Here is a 14559-nt window from a genome sequence, read left to right on the forward strand (position 1 = left end):
AAACCGACCGCCGTCTCTCTCTCTCTCTCTCTCTCTCCACGATTCTCAGCACCATGATTTTCTCCACCGGCGGACGCCTCCTCTCTCGCTCGGCTCGCTCCGCGTTCCAGAAGGTGAGCTACACCTACCAAACGAAGAAATCACCTCTCTTTTATTCGAATTTGTTCTCGAAATTTCTTCCTTTTTTTGGTTGATGAAGTTGATTTTGTGCTGTGTAGAATCTAATTTTGGTTAATAATAATGGAAACGCTGCGTTTCGGCACCAACCGCCGACGCCGCTCGCCGGCAATGCTGGCATTACCGACGGGTTAGGGCTTCTGAGGAGTTATTTAACTTACCACGGAGCTGGGAAGCAGCTCGTTTCGAATACGTACTTGTCCAATTTGAAATCGGCTATTGCAAACCCTAGGATGCGTCGCCTCTTCTCCAGCGAAAGGCCTGGCAAGAAAAGTAAGACGTTTTTCTGCTCAAAAGTTAGAAAAGAGGTTTTCTCTTTGTATTTGATTCTTTGATAGTGTAGTTATGTTTGTGTTATTGCTAATGGCTGTTGCTTAGATTACGAAAATTACTATCCGAAAGATAAGAAGGGAATTCCGAAAGGCGGTCAGAAATCCGGGTCGAAAGGTGTGTCATATTTCCTTTTTTCAGCTATGTGTGTTTTGAACATTACTTTACTCTGCCTCATGAGTTTCGGTTTTTGTTTTTCAGATGGCGCTGGTGATCAGGGGAGTAAGCAGGACCATTTTTTGAAGCAGATTCAGATTCAGGATTTGATCGCTCCTTTATTGTTCGTGGGATTTGTTTTGATATCGTTACTGCCACAACAACAAAAGCAGGCAATCACTACTCTTAGAGCAATAGCTTTATTAGTATTGAATAGATTGATAGGTTGCTTAAGGTCATTGTGTTTGTGCATAACAGTTTATTCTGTTAACTAGGTAGTAGTCGATTTCGGCTTGTTATTACGTTCTTATTGTTCGCACTAGAGAAATGTTGTTGCATTATTCACCATGACTCTTGAGGATTTGTGTGTTGGGGCTTATAGTGATTTAAAAGTGTGCATACATTCTAGACTGTTGTCGTTTTGTTGTATTTGTGCCGAAAGGGAGGAACCAAAGTACAAAGAACAAATGTTATTTATACAGTAGTGCTTTTTGAAGTCTCTGTGTGGCAACTAACTTCATGTCAATCATGTGCTGAAAAACTAGACATTCACTGCTATTAAGTGTTAAGTCCCCTGAAAAATTGATTTGAGCATCATTTGATGCTGTATTATGTATGTGATGAAGTATTTTGATCTTAATACTATGCATTTCTCTCTGCAATCATGGAGCCATCGTACCTTCACTCTAAATTTTATTGCTTATATTGTCAGTTTTGTTTACCTTATGCATGCTGAAGCATTATGGCATTTTTCTCAGATAAGTTTCCAAGAATTTAAAAACACGCTACTTGAACCTGGGTTGGTGGATCACATTGAAGTGGCAAATAAATCAGTTGCAAAAGTGTATGTGAGGAGCTCCCCACGCACTAAAGATGAAACTAGTGAAGATTCTGTTAAGGGGCCTGATGACAGTTCTTCTGGAGGAGTTTCGAGCAAGTACAAGTACTATTTTAACATCGGGAGTGTTGACTCTTTTGAGGAAAAATTGGAGGAAGCCCAAGAAGCCCTAGGGGTTGACAGTCATGATTTTGTTCCTGTAATTTATGTAGCGCAAGTTAATTGGTTTGGAGAGCTGATGAAGTATGCGCCAACAATCTTGCTTCTGGGAGTTTTTTGGTTCATGGGGCGAAAAATGCCTGGCATTGGTGGACCAGGTGGATCAGGTGGTAAAGGATTATTCAATATAGGAAAAGCACAGATCACGAAATTGGATAAGAATGCCAAAAACAAGGTAAAGTATGCATTTCGAGTACTTCTGTTTGTCTTCACTAGGTCTCTTGTCATGGTCATGAGTGAAACTTAAACTCAATTATGTACAACAATAATATTATGTTCCTTTCTGGTTCAGGTTTTCTTTAAAGATGTAGCTGGCTGTGATGAGGCTAAGCAAGAAATTATGGAATTTGTGCACTTCCTCAAGAACCCTAAGAAATACGAGGAATTGGGAGCAAAAATTCCAAAAGGTGCCCTTCTTGTTGGCCCTCCTGGAACTGGAAAAACTCTTATTGCAAAGGCAACAGCAAGTGAATCCGGGGTGCCATTTCTCTCTATGGCTGGTTCGGATTTTATGGAAATGTTTGTTGGTGTTGGGCCATCAAGGGTTCGGAGTTTATTTCAAGAGGCAAGACAATGTGCACCCAGTATAATATTTATTGATGAGATTGATGCAATTGGCCGGGCAAGAGGGCGTGGAGGCTTTTCAGGTGGCAATGATGAGCGAGAAAGTACTCTCAATCAGTTGCTTGTAGAAATGGATGGTTTTGGAACAACTTCTGGAGTTGTTGTCCTGGCTGGGACCAATAGGCCTGATATTCTGGATAAAGCACTCTTGAGGCCTGGTCGGTTTGACCGTCAAATTACTATTGATAAACCAGACATTAAAGGTCGTAACCAGATATTTCAGATATACCTGAAAAAACTCAAACTGGATCATGAACCGTCCCATTACTCAGAGAGACTTGCTGCTCTGACTCCTGGATTCGCTGGAGCAGATATAGCTAATGTCTGCAATGAAGCTGCCTTGATTGCAGCAAGGAATGAGAGTGCAAAGATCACATTGAAACATTTTGAGGCAGCTATTGATCGTGTAATTGGTGGTCTTGAAAAGAAGAATAAGGTATCTACTGAAACTGCATGCTAAAATTTGTTGTTATTAGCTTAGCTCCTTTACGATTCATATAGTAATAGCCAAGTATTGGAACCATTTGGTATGGACCTGAAAAACTACCTAACAGGTGTTAGAGACAAATGTCTATATTCTTTTATCTAGATTGTAACATTTACTGGATTCTTTATGTAGGTAATAAGCAAGCTGGAAAGACGGACTGTTGCTTACCATGAAGCTGGCCATGCTGTGGCTGGTTGGTTTTTGGAACATGCAGAACCTTTGCTCAAAGTAACTATTGTTCCACGCGGCACAGCAGCATTGGGGTTTGCTCAATATGTTCCCAATGAAAACCTGCTTATGACCAAAGAGCAGCTTTTTGATATGACATGCATGACCCTTGGTGGTCGAGCTTCTGAGCAGGTGAATTACTGTCTATTTTTTCCAGAACGTTTTTAATCAGCCAGTTTAGTAAAATGTTAAAGAACGGTGCTTATTAGGTCTCCTTAGGGAGACTGAATGTATTGGGATTTAGCTTTAACTTTTGAAGGGTATACATGCTTTAGCGTGGTTATCTCTCATCGAAGTATATAATGAATGGAATTAAACTTAGTTGTTTAAATTTCCTAAAATGTCACCTTGATACTAACAAACCATAAACTGCTGAAGTTCTAATAGTGAATGACAAATGTATATGATGTCTTCTTTTTCGTGAAACCATTTTCCTATATGCCAACTAATGAACTCAGTTTCATGCAATGTCCGAGTATTTTGTGACTAAAATTTGTTTGTCCTAGCTAGTCTTGTACAATAAAAGCTGTTTCTTCAAAAAAAAAAATCTGTTCTAGTCTGTTCTCAATTGATTTGCTTGTCATGAAATGACCAAGCATATGTGCTGTAGACTCAAAAGTTGAAGTTTAATAAACTACATGGAGGTTAGTATCTCTCAGAAGTGAAGTGGTGAAAGCTCTGTCTTATTGAATTTGTGCACATGTCTGTTATTTGTTCATGATAATATGAATAGAAAAAATGCCTAAAATCTGTGATGTGCATGCTAGTTTGCTACTTAGAACAGACAAAAGCTTGTGACTGGGTCTGCATGATAACCAATCACCCACTATATCTAGTAGTTGTGTTATACCTTCAATTTAATTCGAACGCAAAAGCCATTGTTATCAATTGTTAGATTCGTCAACTGACTTCTGATTTGAGTAATTAAGTTACACAATGTGTTTTTAACATTTTCTGTTGGAGTAGGTTTTGTTGGGGAAGATTTCAACTGGAGCGCAGAACGACTTGGAGAAAGTGACCAAAATGACATATGCCCAAGTTGCAATATATGGCTTCAGCGACAAAGTGGGCCTTCTTTCTTTTCCTCAAAATAATGAATTTGAGATGATGAAGCCTTACAGTAGCAAGACTGGTGCAATAATCGACAGTGAAGTTAGAGAATGGGTGGCTAAAGCATATACCCGCACTATTGAGCTGATAGAGGAGCACAAGGAGCATGTAGGACAGATTGCAGAGCTGTTGCTGGAAAAGGAGGTTCTACACCAAGAAGACTTGGTCCGAGTTTTGGGAGAGCGCCCATGGAAGTCGGAGGAGCCCACGAATTATGATAAATTTAAGCAAGGGTTCCAAGAAGAAGATAAGGAGGCTAAACAGACAACGACTGAGGGTAAGAATGTGAACGACGGTCAGTCACCACCTCCTCAACCTGATCCTGCGCCTGCATAGTGATTAATTCCTTACAGGGGATGATTATGTTTATATAAAATGAAGTTCTGTACCTTCTGATTAGAGGCTGCCTCTTTATTCTAACCGATTGTAGAAGTTTGTATATGCAAAGGTGTCATTTGTTTCAAGAATCAAGATCCATCTATACTTTCTTGTTCTTTGGAAATAGAGTTGGTATAACACGGTCAGTTCCTTGAAGTATATCTTTCAGATTTCGTCTTGAAAACACTTCTTTGGTGTTTGCCGTTAGAATGCTTATGAAATCTTCACAAGTTAATGCCTCTTGTATGCATTTCCTTAAACACATCGCCCATGACTCCATCGATGCCTGAAGCTTACTGTTCATGACGGGATATCACCTTCAATCCCGAAGAATCCATTGTTGACAATATTGTGCTTTGGGGTCCATGGCCGGAAAGTGTAGACATAGCTAGGCGGCTAAGTATGCCCTAGGTCTTGACTTGGGCCGCAAGGTAGGTATGCATATAGTACAAGAAGGAAATGACTGATGAGTAAAGCAAAGCACAAGTATCATTCGATCATGGAGGAGTGATGGACGGTGGTACCATATTTTGTCTTTCTCGTTCAAATCAAGGCAAAGAAGGCCGGGGGAGGTCATTTTCAAGCATCTATGGTGAAGTGAATTGGTGATTGATCCCGATCGACTACAGAGCTTTGTTGCTTTCTTCTCCTCTTCTTTATTTTAGTGGGTTTTTCCGACAAATGCTGCCCACACGCTCCTTTACAACAACAACAAAAAAATCACTTGGGGCTTGGGAGAGGGACTCAGACTCCTCCTTTACATGTAGGTCGATCGTATCGATGAATTGAGCTCATTTAAAAGCACACAGCTGGTTCGACAATGTACCTTTCAGCTAAAGTAAAAGTAAAAGAGAATTTGAGTTTTGGTGGTAAACTTCTGGTAATCAAAATAAGCTGCGAACCTTGTTGCTGTAATATTCCCAAACATCCATTATTCTCTTCAGGCTTTTACTATCTAGGAGTAAAAGACGACCCTTCACTCCCTTAACCCCAAACCTAATATACTAGGGTCTCTCACTGCTCTCTCAACTCAAATATCCTCATCATTTCTATTCTGAGTTTGATTCTGCTGTTGATCGATCCCGTTAGTCCTTAACTACTAACACTCTCGCTTTAGTTTGATAGCAGCAAGCAGCAGTCAGATTGATCTACCTTCTCAGTAAATAAACAAAACCAGTTATATATCAAGGAATAACTTCTTTCATCTATATACAAAGCTAAACAAAGAGAAGGTGACAATGAACTTGAGGGTGAATTGTACTGGCATTTGGCTTTTTGATTGTACATATATATGAGTTGGAAACATGGAACTCCATCTGTGTATGCATGCATTATAGCTGTACTGTAATACAGGATACTACTCGGAATGATTAATGGAGCCAATGAATTGATTGGTTACCTAGATCTAGAGAATCATGAATGGACAAAACAACTTTCACTATTGGCCAAAAAAACTAAAGAGGTATTGTCAAAATCCCAAAACTAATGGCCTCCTTGTTGGAAAGCAAACAAGTCTAGTAGTACTGATCGATCATATCCCTAGCCATTACCAATACATATATAATTTGTGTGGGCTTAACCGGTGCAGGTTTGGAAGTTTTATACTTCAGGAAGGCTAGGGTGTGACTGAATCTTCAGAGAACGTTTCAACTTTAGAGAGAGAGTAGAAACTTATTTTCCGATCAGTACTGTCCAACATGTCTAGTACGTTGTACTGATCATCACCACAACTTAGATAGACAGTTGTTCTCCTCCAAATAATTGAGAATTGCCGTGATGGGATGGAGAACTGTATAATGTGCGTGGATAACTTAGCATTCCTTGTAATTAGGGTAATGATAACATGGTCGATATTTTCCAACATATATATCAACTGATCGACCAATAATATGGTTCTAGCTAGAATCTAGATGTGCACATCTAACATAATGTGGATTTAGCTCCCAATTATATATGTTGGTCCAATCTGCAGTATTATTTTCGATATGTGACCCATAAACAGTCCTATATCCAAAGCATTATTAGAAGTTAAATGACATGGTGGAGATATTAGTTGTTATGCATTATCTTAAGATTTTGGTGCCATGCACAAAATAATTAGCAGTTGCACAAAATAAAACATATATTTGATACATGATTATGAAAACTATGACCTACCAACCCCAACTAGCGAAGTTGGGGGAAGTACTTCTCTCATTATAATTATAATTGGTGGATTAATCAAACATAAGTGTGGATCTATCTAACTCCTCTTTCCTAGTCGTTATATGTTTATGTTTAATTAATTAAGCAAAGAACACCTTCGATTTGATAGTGCAAGGTATCAATTTCTTTGCATGAGGTACAAAATGTACAATAGCTCAATCATTTGTTTTGAGATAAGATGCAATCCTCCACCCAACTCAATCAACCTGCAGATAGGTGTTTAGGGTTTAGAATGATCTGAATCAAAATCTTAAGTGATCTAGTTTTCGTGAATTGGTTTCTATGTGGAGCTACAGTTGACACATATCTCTCATTTGAGGTTCCTAATCACAGTAACTTTGAGCTGCAATTGGTTTCGCTACTCTCATAATTGTGAGTAAAATTCACAATAGAGAAAATTTAGTTCAGAGATATTGAACCATTGATATGTTCTGTAGAATTGCTCATGAAATCTTACTCTGAAGTGTGATATTTCTTCTTACAGGATCGATAATACAACTCTTATTATTGTTATTTTTCTCTCTCTGTAAATATGATATCAGATGAGAAAACCAGGTATATATGCATATAGATGGGAACGTTCCTAAGCTGTTGGCCAGTCCCTGTCATATTTTATGCAGGCAGTCAAATAAACTAATAAAGACAAGTGGTTTTAGCTAATTAAGAACAAAAATAGGCACCTCAATCACACTCGACCCAGATTGGATTGTAATTATGCTGCTCTTGCAATTGGCTATATATATAATACGTAGAACATACCACTCAATTCAGTGTAAACTGAATTCCTTCATCCATATTAAACTAGGGGTTATACTGATTTTCCATTTTCTTATGTAATTAAATTAATAATGAACCACTGTGGAAGGCTTCTCTAATAGTACAAAACTTGCATATCATCTGTAAAGTAGTACAGCTTGAAGCTGGTAGTCATTTTATTTTTGATCTCTTGAACTTGAACTGTTCTTTTGTTGTTTGTTTCATCAATTTTGTAACTAATAACCAAAGGCTTTTGAGTGATCTTAATTCACTTATTTTGGCAGTTTGGCCCTAGCTAGTTATCTCTCATCGCTAGAATTTTCGTGCATAATCTCACCCCCATTTTTGATTTTTCCACAATTGTAACACCTCGTTCATCTAATCTTACTCAATGAAGTTGAACATCCACAATGCAGTATCATTTTTCAAAATCTAACTCGAGGAAATGAAGTTGAAATCCACAATGCTAATTATTAATGGAGAAAGAAGAAAGAATCTAAATATCTAATATACTTGACTTGTGGAATATACCCGAATATATTAAAACATTAGGCGGCATAAAAGAAAATTAACCAACCTAAGTTTAGCCAAGTAGAAATATCTAAACTGCAGGCACACAAGATATTTATAGGATGCATGCCATGCAGCATTATTAGGTTGATGATTTGTTCATATATATACAATATGTACTAACCTGATTTCTCAAAATGTACAAAGTACAAAATGTCTCTGAATTCATCTTGTGAACCATATATGCTGACTTTATGCAGAAAGTTAAACAAGTACTCCTCAGCTTCATATATAAAACCAAATCATAAACCAGTAAAATATTTCTGGTATGGCAATTTAAATTTGAGGTTCTCCTCATTTGACTGTCAATGCCAGATCATGATACTGCAACTCTCCGTTGCTGTAGCTTTCTCCATAACAACCTCACCAACTGGAGGCTTAGGGCTCTGAATAATAATGCTAGAATATGAATCACAGAAGTAAAGAAATAATAAGAACAAGACGAGAGTCGTGGTCACAGCCAGCCCAGGTATTTGAAATAATTGAGGGGAATAGGGTCAGAAATGGATCTTTCATAAGAGAGACCCATCGATCAAGCAAAGAGTAGTATATGTAACCATCTCTCCTATATTATTTTAAGGATATGGTGAATGGGAAAGGATGACTAAATAAGGGTCTACCCATTTTCCATTTTCGAATTCCTTCCTTTTCATCTGCTTCTTTTGTAGTTTTGCTTGTTCTTCATGACTAGGGCTCCAATCATTTCCTCACTGTAGATAAAATAGAGCAAGCTGCTGTGTCATTTGCTCTATATTTTGGGGTCATTTGCACTTTCTTAGTGGCGGCACTGCCTTCAATGGTATATAATACAGTGCTAATGACTGGATCCAAAAGGAAATTACATTTTTATATGGAGCCAGCTGGTAACGATCGACCATGTTTTTATGGTGTCTGGGTACATCATTTTATGATTTTATCTGCGTAGGAAGTATGAACAAGGTGAAGGAGCTACCAAATGAACTTCGACTTTCAACTGCTTGACTCTAGAGAGTAGAGACTAAGTTATATTTGTTATATTTCATCAGACACGTTTCTAATGATTCATAAAGATAAAAGGAGCAAAGAAACATCTCAACTATAACCAAATAAGTTGAGTTTGTAAGGTCAAAAAACCTCTCCTCCCCTCTCTCGTCTCTTATATCATAGAGAAAAGGTTAATTTGTATATCGCTAAAGCAATTATTAGCTCAAAACGAGTCAACATTGTATATCAAATTAGCAAATTTTTTCGCCCAAGTATATCCATGAGTTTTCTTGAGGAAGCGATAAAAAATCCATTTGAATCTACTCGAATTTAGGAAACCTAATTGTCTCTCTGAGAAATTTTGCCCAACACATTGACCTCTAATTCAAGAACATGTACTAAACCCTAATCGGTAAACCTTTAAATACTGTGGAATACATGGGTCTCGATGCTAGCTCCTTCCTCCCTGGAGTACAAATGCATAGATGATGTTGGAGACTTGAACACAAACTTCTCAAATAAGAATTCCAATACAAATGTCAAACTTTCACTGAACTTCGGAATTTTAATCATTAGGAATCTCCAATAAAAATGTATATCGAGTCGAGTTTAGTTGAGATATATATCTGTACATACAGTCATACAGATGCACTTGCAAATGAAATCAGTAAGGCCAACATAGGAAACGTTTTATTGATGTCATGCATCATAATATTTAGGATAGAATTTGAAAGAAGCGAGAAGGATCGGTATCACAAATCATGATATATAATCTTTGCGTTGGCAACTGGCTAAGTTATTGGATGTAAAGTATTGCCCAAATAAGACGTGAATCTTCATCATTGCAATGACACATGTATTATTAAAGGCTACTTCGACCAATTATTCATACAAAATTGTATAAGATAGATAGCACAGCAATCATATATACCACCTCTATAATCATTTAAAATTGAATATGACATAGTGACATCGCCCCCCCCCCCCCCCAACTTATGGAGCTAGGTTATTAATCTCTGGTGTGTAATTCACAGCAAATTATATTGAAGATACAGACATATATCTAGCTAAGCTTCATCCACAGTCCATATATTGATTTAAAATACTTAATCAATGTATATATGTAGTATAGCTAGTGTTGAATATTTTGTGCAATATTTGATCCGCATCGATCATATATACAAGTTTTCGTATTTGTTTATTTTTGTAGGCAGTATGAACCCAGAAAACCAGTGCGTGTTCTGCATGTAAATGATGATGTAATAGCTTCCTATGCTGTTCGTTTTTTCTCGAGCATGGAAAATGTGTATAGCTTAAATATGATTCTGCGAGTTGGCTAGAGATACCACAACTACTGTGCATACATACGTGAAAGTTAATCAAGTACATTTTCAACCAAAACTTTGATAAAGAAATAAACCAAATTTACTAAGTCAGATGTAAATGAACACCTTCAAGGCTTCAATGATTGAACAAATGCATAAAATATCAGTTTTCTGATTGACCTATAATTGGTCTTGAGACTTTGCCTTGTTGAACTTCCCTTCTTTCCCAAAAAAAAATGAATAAAGTGAATGCCATATGCAATGACATGTACGTGTGGATGCTCGTTTGGTTTTCATCCGATGACTATATGAGTATATGTTAGGTATACAATAGATATACATAATCATACATCAAGAAAATGAGATCTTATCTATAGGTATATAAAGATTTAAACATCTTTATGAATTCATCCATTATCAATTGATTTTTTATCTGAACTTCATACTACTTTATCACTTAACAATTTTTTTTCTCTCTAAATAATGTGTTTGTAAGTATCACATTTCACTGTTGATATTCAATATGTAATAAACTCTATAATTTGGTGATTTCAGTACTGTTTAAAAAAACCAAGTTATTCATGTTTTTTTTTTTTAAGTGAATCAGACTGTCCTTTTTTTTTTTTGAAAATAAGAATCAGACTGTCCTATTCCTATATATGCTGATTTTTGTCCTTTCAGAGCTCATTTTAGCTGGTCATTGTTGGATAGAACATGTTCCAGAAGGATCCAGATTATAGGATCCAAAACAAGCTATAAGACATGTTAGCTTGCAACCATATTCTTGAAACAAATTTTAGTACCATTTTCAGAAACTCATTTTCTCAATAATATATGTATGTAAAAGTAGAGTTATTATTGTTGCGGTTAACTTAGTTTTGGTGTAACTGGTCCAAACGAGAATGTGAATCCTCCCTATGCATGTAATAGGGAGATGAAGATGAAGATTATTCTCTCAAATTGTTGAGGCATGCACCTTATAAATCTTTTTTATATATTAAAGTTTTGTTTTAAAAAAAATGTAATCTTTTTATTAATAAATCACCGTACATATGTAGGTAAGGTTTAGATTAATAACCTCAAAGTTGTCAATTAAATACCTTAACCAATGAAGTCACTACTCAACCATTCAATAATTAAAGTTATATGTAAGTTGTTTTTCTTATATTTCTTTGATGAAAATTTTTAAATACACACCTCTAATCTCTTAATACACATCCCTATTATTTTATATTTCATATCAGATTTTATAAGTATGTTTAATTACAAAAACATCTATCAATTATTAAGGAAAAAAAGAAACTTCATCTTCCGTAAGACCTAACTCTTCTCCGTTATTACTACGCATCAAAAGAAAATAAATAAAAACATTTTCTCTAAAATTCATCGCCTGAATTTCGACTACTGTACTGTCGTAAGTAATCACATGTATTATTTACCGATTTATTTGGTTTTTTTTATTAACTTTAGTTTTTTATCTTGCAGACTAAAAACTAGTTTTTATGCTTTTATACTTTTATGGTTTTTTATGCTATTGTACTTCTATTGGTTTCTCAACTTTGAAAAAATTATGTATGTTCAATAGTTTTTTTTTTTTCCAAATTCTAGCCGATTAATGCCATATTGGAGATTTGCAGTTTGAATATAATATTACTCTTTTGATTATAAATTAAATAGAGATAATTTCACTTTACTACCCTGAACTTTAGGTCTAAAATCAGTTTGATACCTTATCTTTTTTTTTAATCAGTTTCATACCTAAACTTTCAAAATGACATCAATCTCGACTAAAATGACTAAAATAGCCCTGGTTAATCTTTTTACCCTCTCAGAGTTAAGAATGGCAGCGGCGACGGCCGGGGGAGGAGGAGGGGCTGCCGCCGGGACCCATTGCTGGTGGTAGGGGTGGATGCCGACGCCGGCCATGTGGTGGATTTGGAGGCAGGGAGAGAGAGAGAGAAAGGTAAAAAGATTAATCAGGGCTATTTTGGTCGAGATTGATGTCATTTTGAAAGTTTAGATATGAAACTGAATTAAAAAAAAAAGATGAGGTATCAAACTGATTTTAGACCTAAAGTTCAGGGTAGTAAACTGAATTTTTTTCAATTAAATATATCAAGAAAAATTTCTAACCCGATAAAAAAAAATCTAACAGAAAATAAAAATAATACGTAAGGAGAGTTGTGAAATAGTAAATATATAATAATCATATTAAATAACATATTATTAGTAGTTTTAGATATTAAGGGTATTTTAGGAAGTTTGAGATGTGTATTTAGTATAATATTGAAATGAAAAACTAGATGGGTAGTGTATTAAGTAAGGGGTGTGTATTAAGAGATTATGGATGTGTATTTAAAATTACTCTTTTTTTATTGTTTAGCCTTTTTTTTTTCTTCTCCTAGATTAGCCATCAGACTTTCTCACGGCATTTTAGCTAATTAAGCATGTCCACACGCATAGCTAGCCTATATATACCTCCCTGGCTAGAGTTAATTATTGATTTAAGATTAATTCAGATCATAAAACATAGATAATGCAATGGCTGGCATCCACTCCTTTTGGATGGAGTTTTTTTTTACAGGAGTTGGTCACCATTAGTTAGTCTAGCTTTCCAAACAAGGGTCTTTATGGAATTAGGAAAGTTTGTCAGGGATAATTAGGACCTGAAAACTCTGAAAGGGTAGAGCAAGGTTGTGGCAAAGCTGGAAATTTCTGGACAAATAGAGTGGAGTCCACAAAATACAACATCCTGTTCAACTTTCCCAACCCTTCAGAATTTCCTGCTTTCTTTCCTGTTACCTTCTTCCCCTCATTTTATTATTGTTTACTTTAATGGATTTTTTTTAAGATGAAAAAAATAAGTTGGTAACCATTAAAAAATTTAGAAACTCGTGGGAATTAAGCCAGTCTTTGCCTATATAAACCCACCTCTGCCTCTCTCATTCCTCCTCCCACTCCTTCATTTCTTCAATACCTTAAGCAAAGAGCATTTCTTTCTCTCTTCAGAGTTCTCTTCTTGCAAGAAAGAAACTCTCTTTCAGTTTCTTTCTCTCTCCCTCCCCTTGTTGGGTATTCACATTCTAATCTGGTGAGTTTCATGGTCATAGAAATGTTACTGCATTTCCAATCCTTGTTACAAATATTTTGAATTTTTGAGTTTTGATCATCTGCAGAAATCTGTGATCATATCAGACTGCCATGATCATCCTTTTCTTCTTCATCCAAATTAAATATCATTGTCTAGCTTTAGTTCTACTCGGAAAGACCCTTCAATGAGTTATACTTGCTCCCTAAAGTTATGATACAAAAGGGCTTTATAAAACACATGAAACTTTGTTTAAAGCTTAGGCTTACTTTGATTGTAGCTTTAAGCAGTAATCTAAGTTTTTAAAGTAATCACAAGGCCACAACTTTTAGGTGAATATATATTAGAGTTTAGATAACACCAATCAAACCAGTTGGTCCACCTCTTCTTGATTCAATTTATTGTGGATTGTCCATTCAGAAACTAGGAAAGCCTTATCATCCTACCTAGGTTCTTGGTGCTGGCCTCAGAATCACTTGTCCACCTTTGCATACCCTTTACCTCTTTTGTTGGTAATCTGAGTCAAGAAGGGCCACTAATTTCTTTTGCAATGAAAAAAATTCAGTTTCAGCCTCAAGTTAAACTTAATATAACCTTGTTCAGGTTGAAGCTATCATGCAACTTAGTATTCACTTCTTTTTGCTATCTTCTGAAGGTTTTGATCAAATGGAGTTCCATGAAGACCGTTATATGCAGGCTCAGAGGCCAAAATATGATTGCCTTCTATTTGGTAAGACTTTTCGTTATGGCAATTTTATGTCAAAAACTGAATTTACCTTGGAAAGTTGCGTGTTAAACACTTGTTCGAACTTATTTGCAGATCTAGATGATACCCTTTATCCCCTAAGTACTGGTGTTGCTACTGCTTGCCGCATCAACATAGAAGGTAACTAGTTTCTGCAAGTATAAGTTCAGAGACTTCTTATTCTAGAAATGCATATGTTTGATCCCTTATTTTCTCTTTTATTGTAGATTATATGGTTGAAAAGCTTGGCATTGAGAGGAGCATCATCCCTGAATTGGGTAACCTGCTGTACAAGAATTATGGAACTACAATGGCTGGACTTAGGGTACTGTTTAATATCCACACCCCACCCCCCCCCCC

The 14559-nt window shown here is 36.2% G+C and overlaps 2 protein-coding genes across 3 annotated transcripts in view; both read left to right on the forward strand.

Moving 5' to 3' along the window:
- Positions 1–376: 376 nt before the first annotated feature.
- Positions 377–4634, forward strand: LOC101312362 (ATP-dependent zinc metalloprotease FTSH 10, mitochondrial-like). Its single transcript, XM_004302670.1, has 7 exons — positions 377–450; positions 556–624; positions 709–836; positions 1422–1895; positions 2013–2780; positions 2964–3191; positions 4026–4634. The coding sequence occupies exons 1-7, from the start codon at positions 411–413 to the stop codon at positions 4503–4505; spliced, it is 2187 nt and encodes a 728-aa protein (XP_004302718.1). The 5' UTR covers positions 377–410; the 3' UTR covers positions 4506–4634.
- Positions 4635–13317: 8683 nt separating this feature from the next.
- The window catches only part of LOC101294772, a 2653-nt gene continuing 1411 nt past the window's right edge, over positions 13318–14559 (forward strand). The window contains exons 1-4 of one of the 2 annotated variants that reach the window (XM_004302696.1): positions 13318–13457; positions 14110–14184; positions 14275–14340; positions 14427–14524. In XM_004302696.1, coding sequence (XP_004302744.1) covers positions 14121–14184; positions 14275–14340; positions 14427–14524 — 228 coding nt within the window. In that variant the 5' untranslated portion in view covers positions 13318–13457; positions 14110–14120. Of the gene's footprint in view, positions 13458–14101; positions 14185–14274; positions 14341–14426; positions 14525–14559 lie in introns of those variants that run through there. The other variant, XM_004302695.1, reaches the window with a different exon arrangement.

The sequence above is a fragment of the Fragaria vesca genome, linkage group LG6, assembly GCF_000184155.1.
Source record: "Fragaria vesca subsp. vesca linkage group LG6, FraVesHawaii_1.0, whole genome shotgun sequence".
Classification (NCBI taxonomy): domain Eukaryota; kingdom Viridiplantae; phylum Streptophyta; class Magnoliopsida; order Rosales; family Rosaceae; genus Fragaria; species Fragaria vesca.

Coding starts and splice junctions, on each gene's coding strand:
- LOC101312362 (XM_004302670.1), top strand. CDS start 411: ATGCGTCGCCTCTTCTCCAGCGAAAGGCCTGGCAAGAAAA. Junction 451..555: donor CGAAAGGCCTGGCAAGAAAA/GTAAGACGTTTT, acceptor GCTGTTGCTTAG/ATTACGAAAATTACTATCCG. Junction 1,896..2,012: donor ATAAGAATGCCAAAAACAAG/GTAAAGTATGCA, acceptor TTTCTGGTTCAG/GTTTTCTTTAAAGATGTAGC.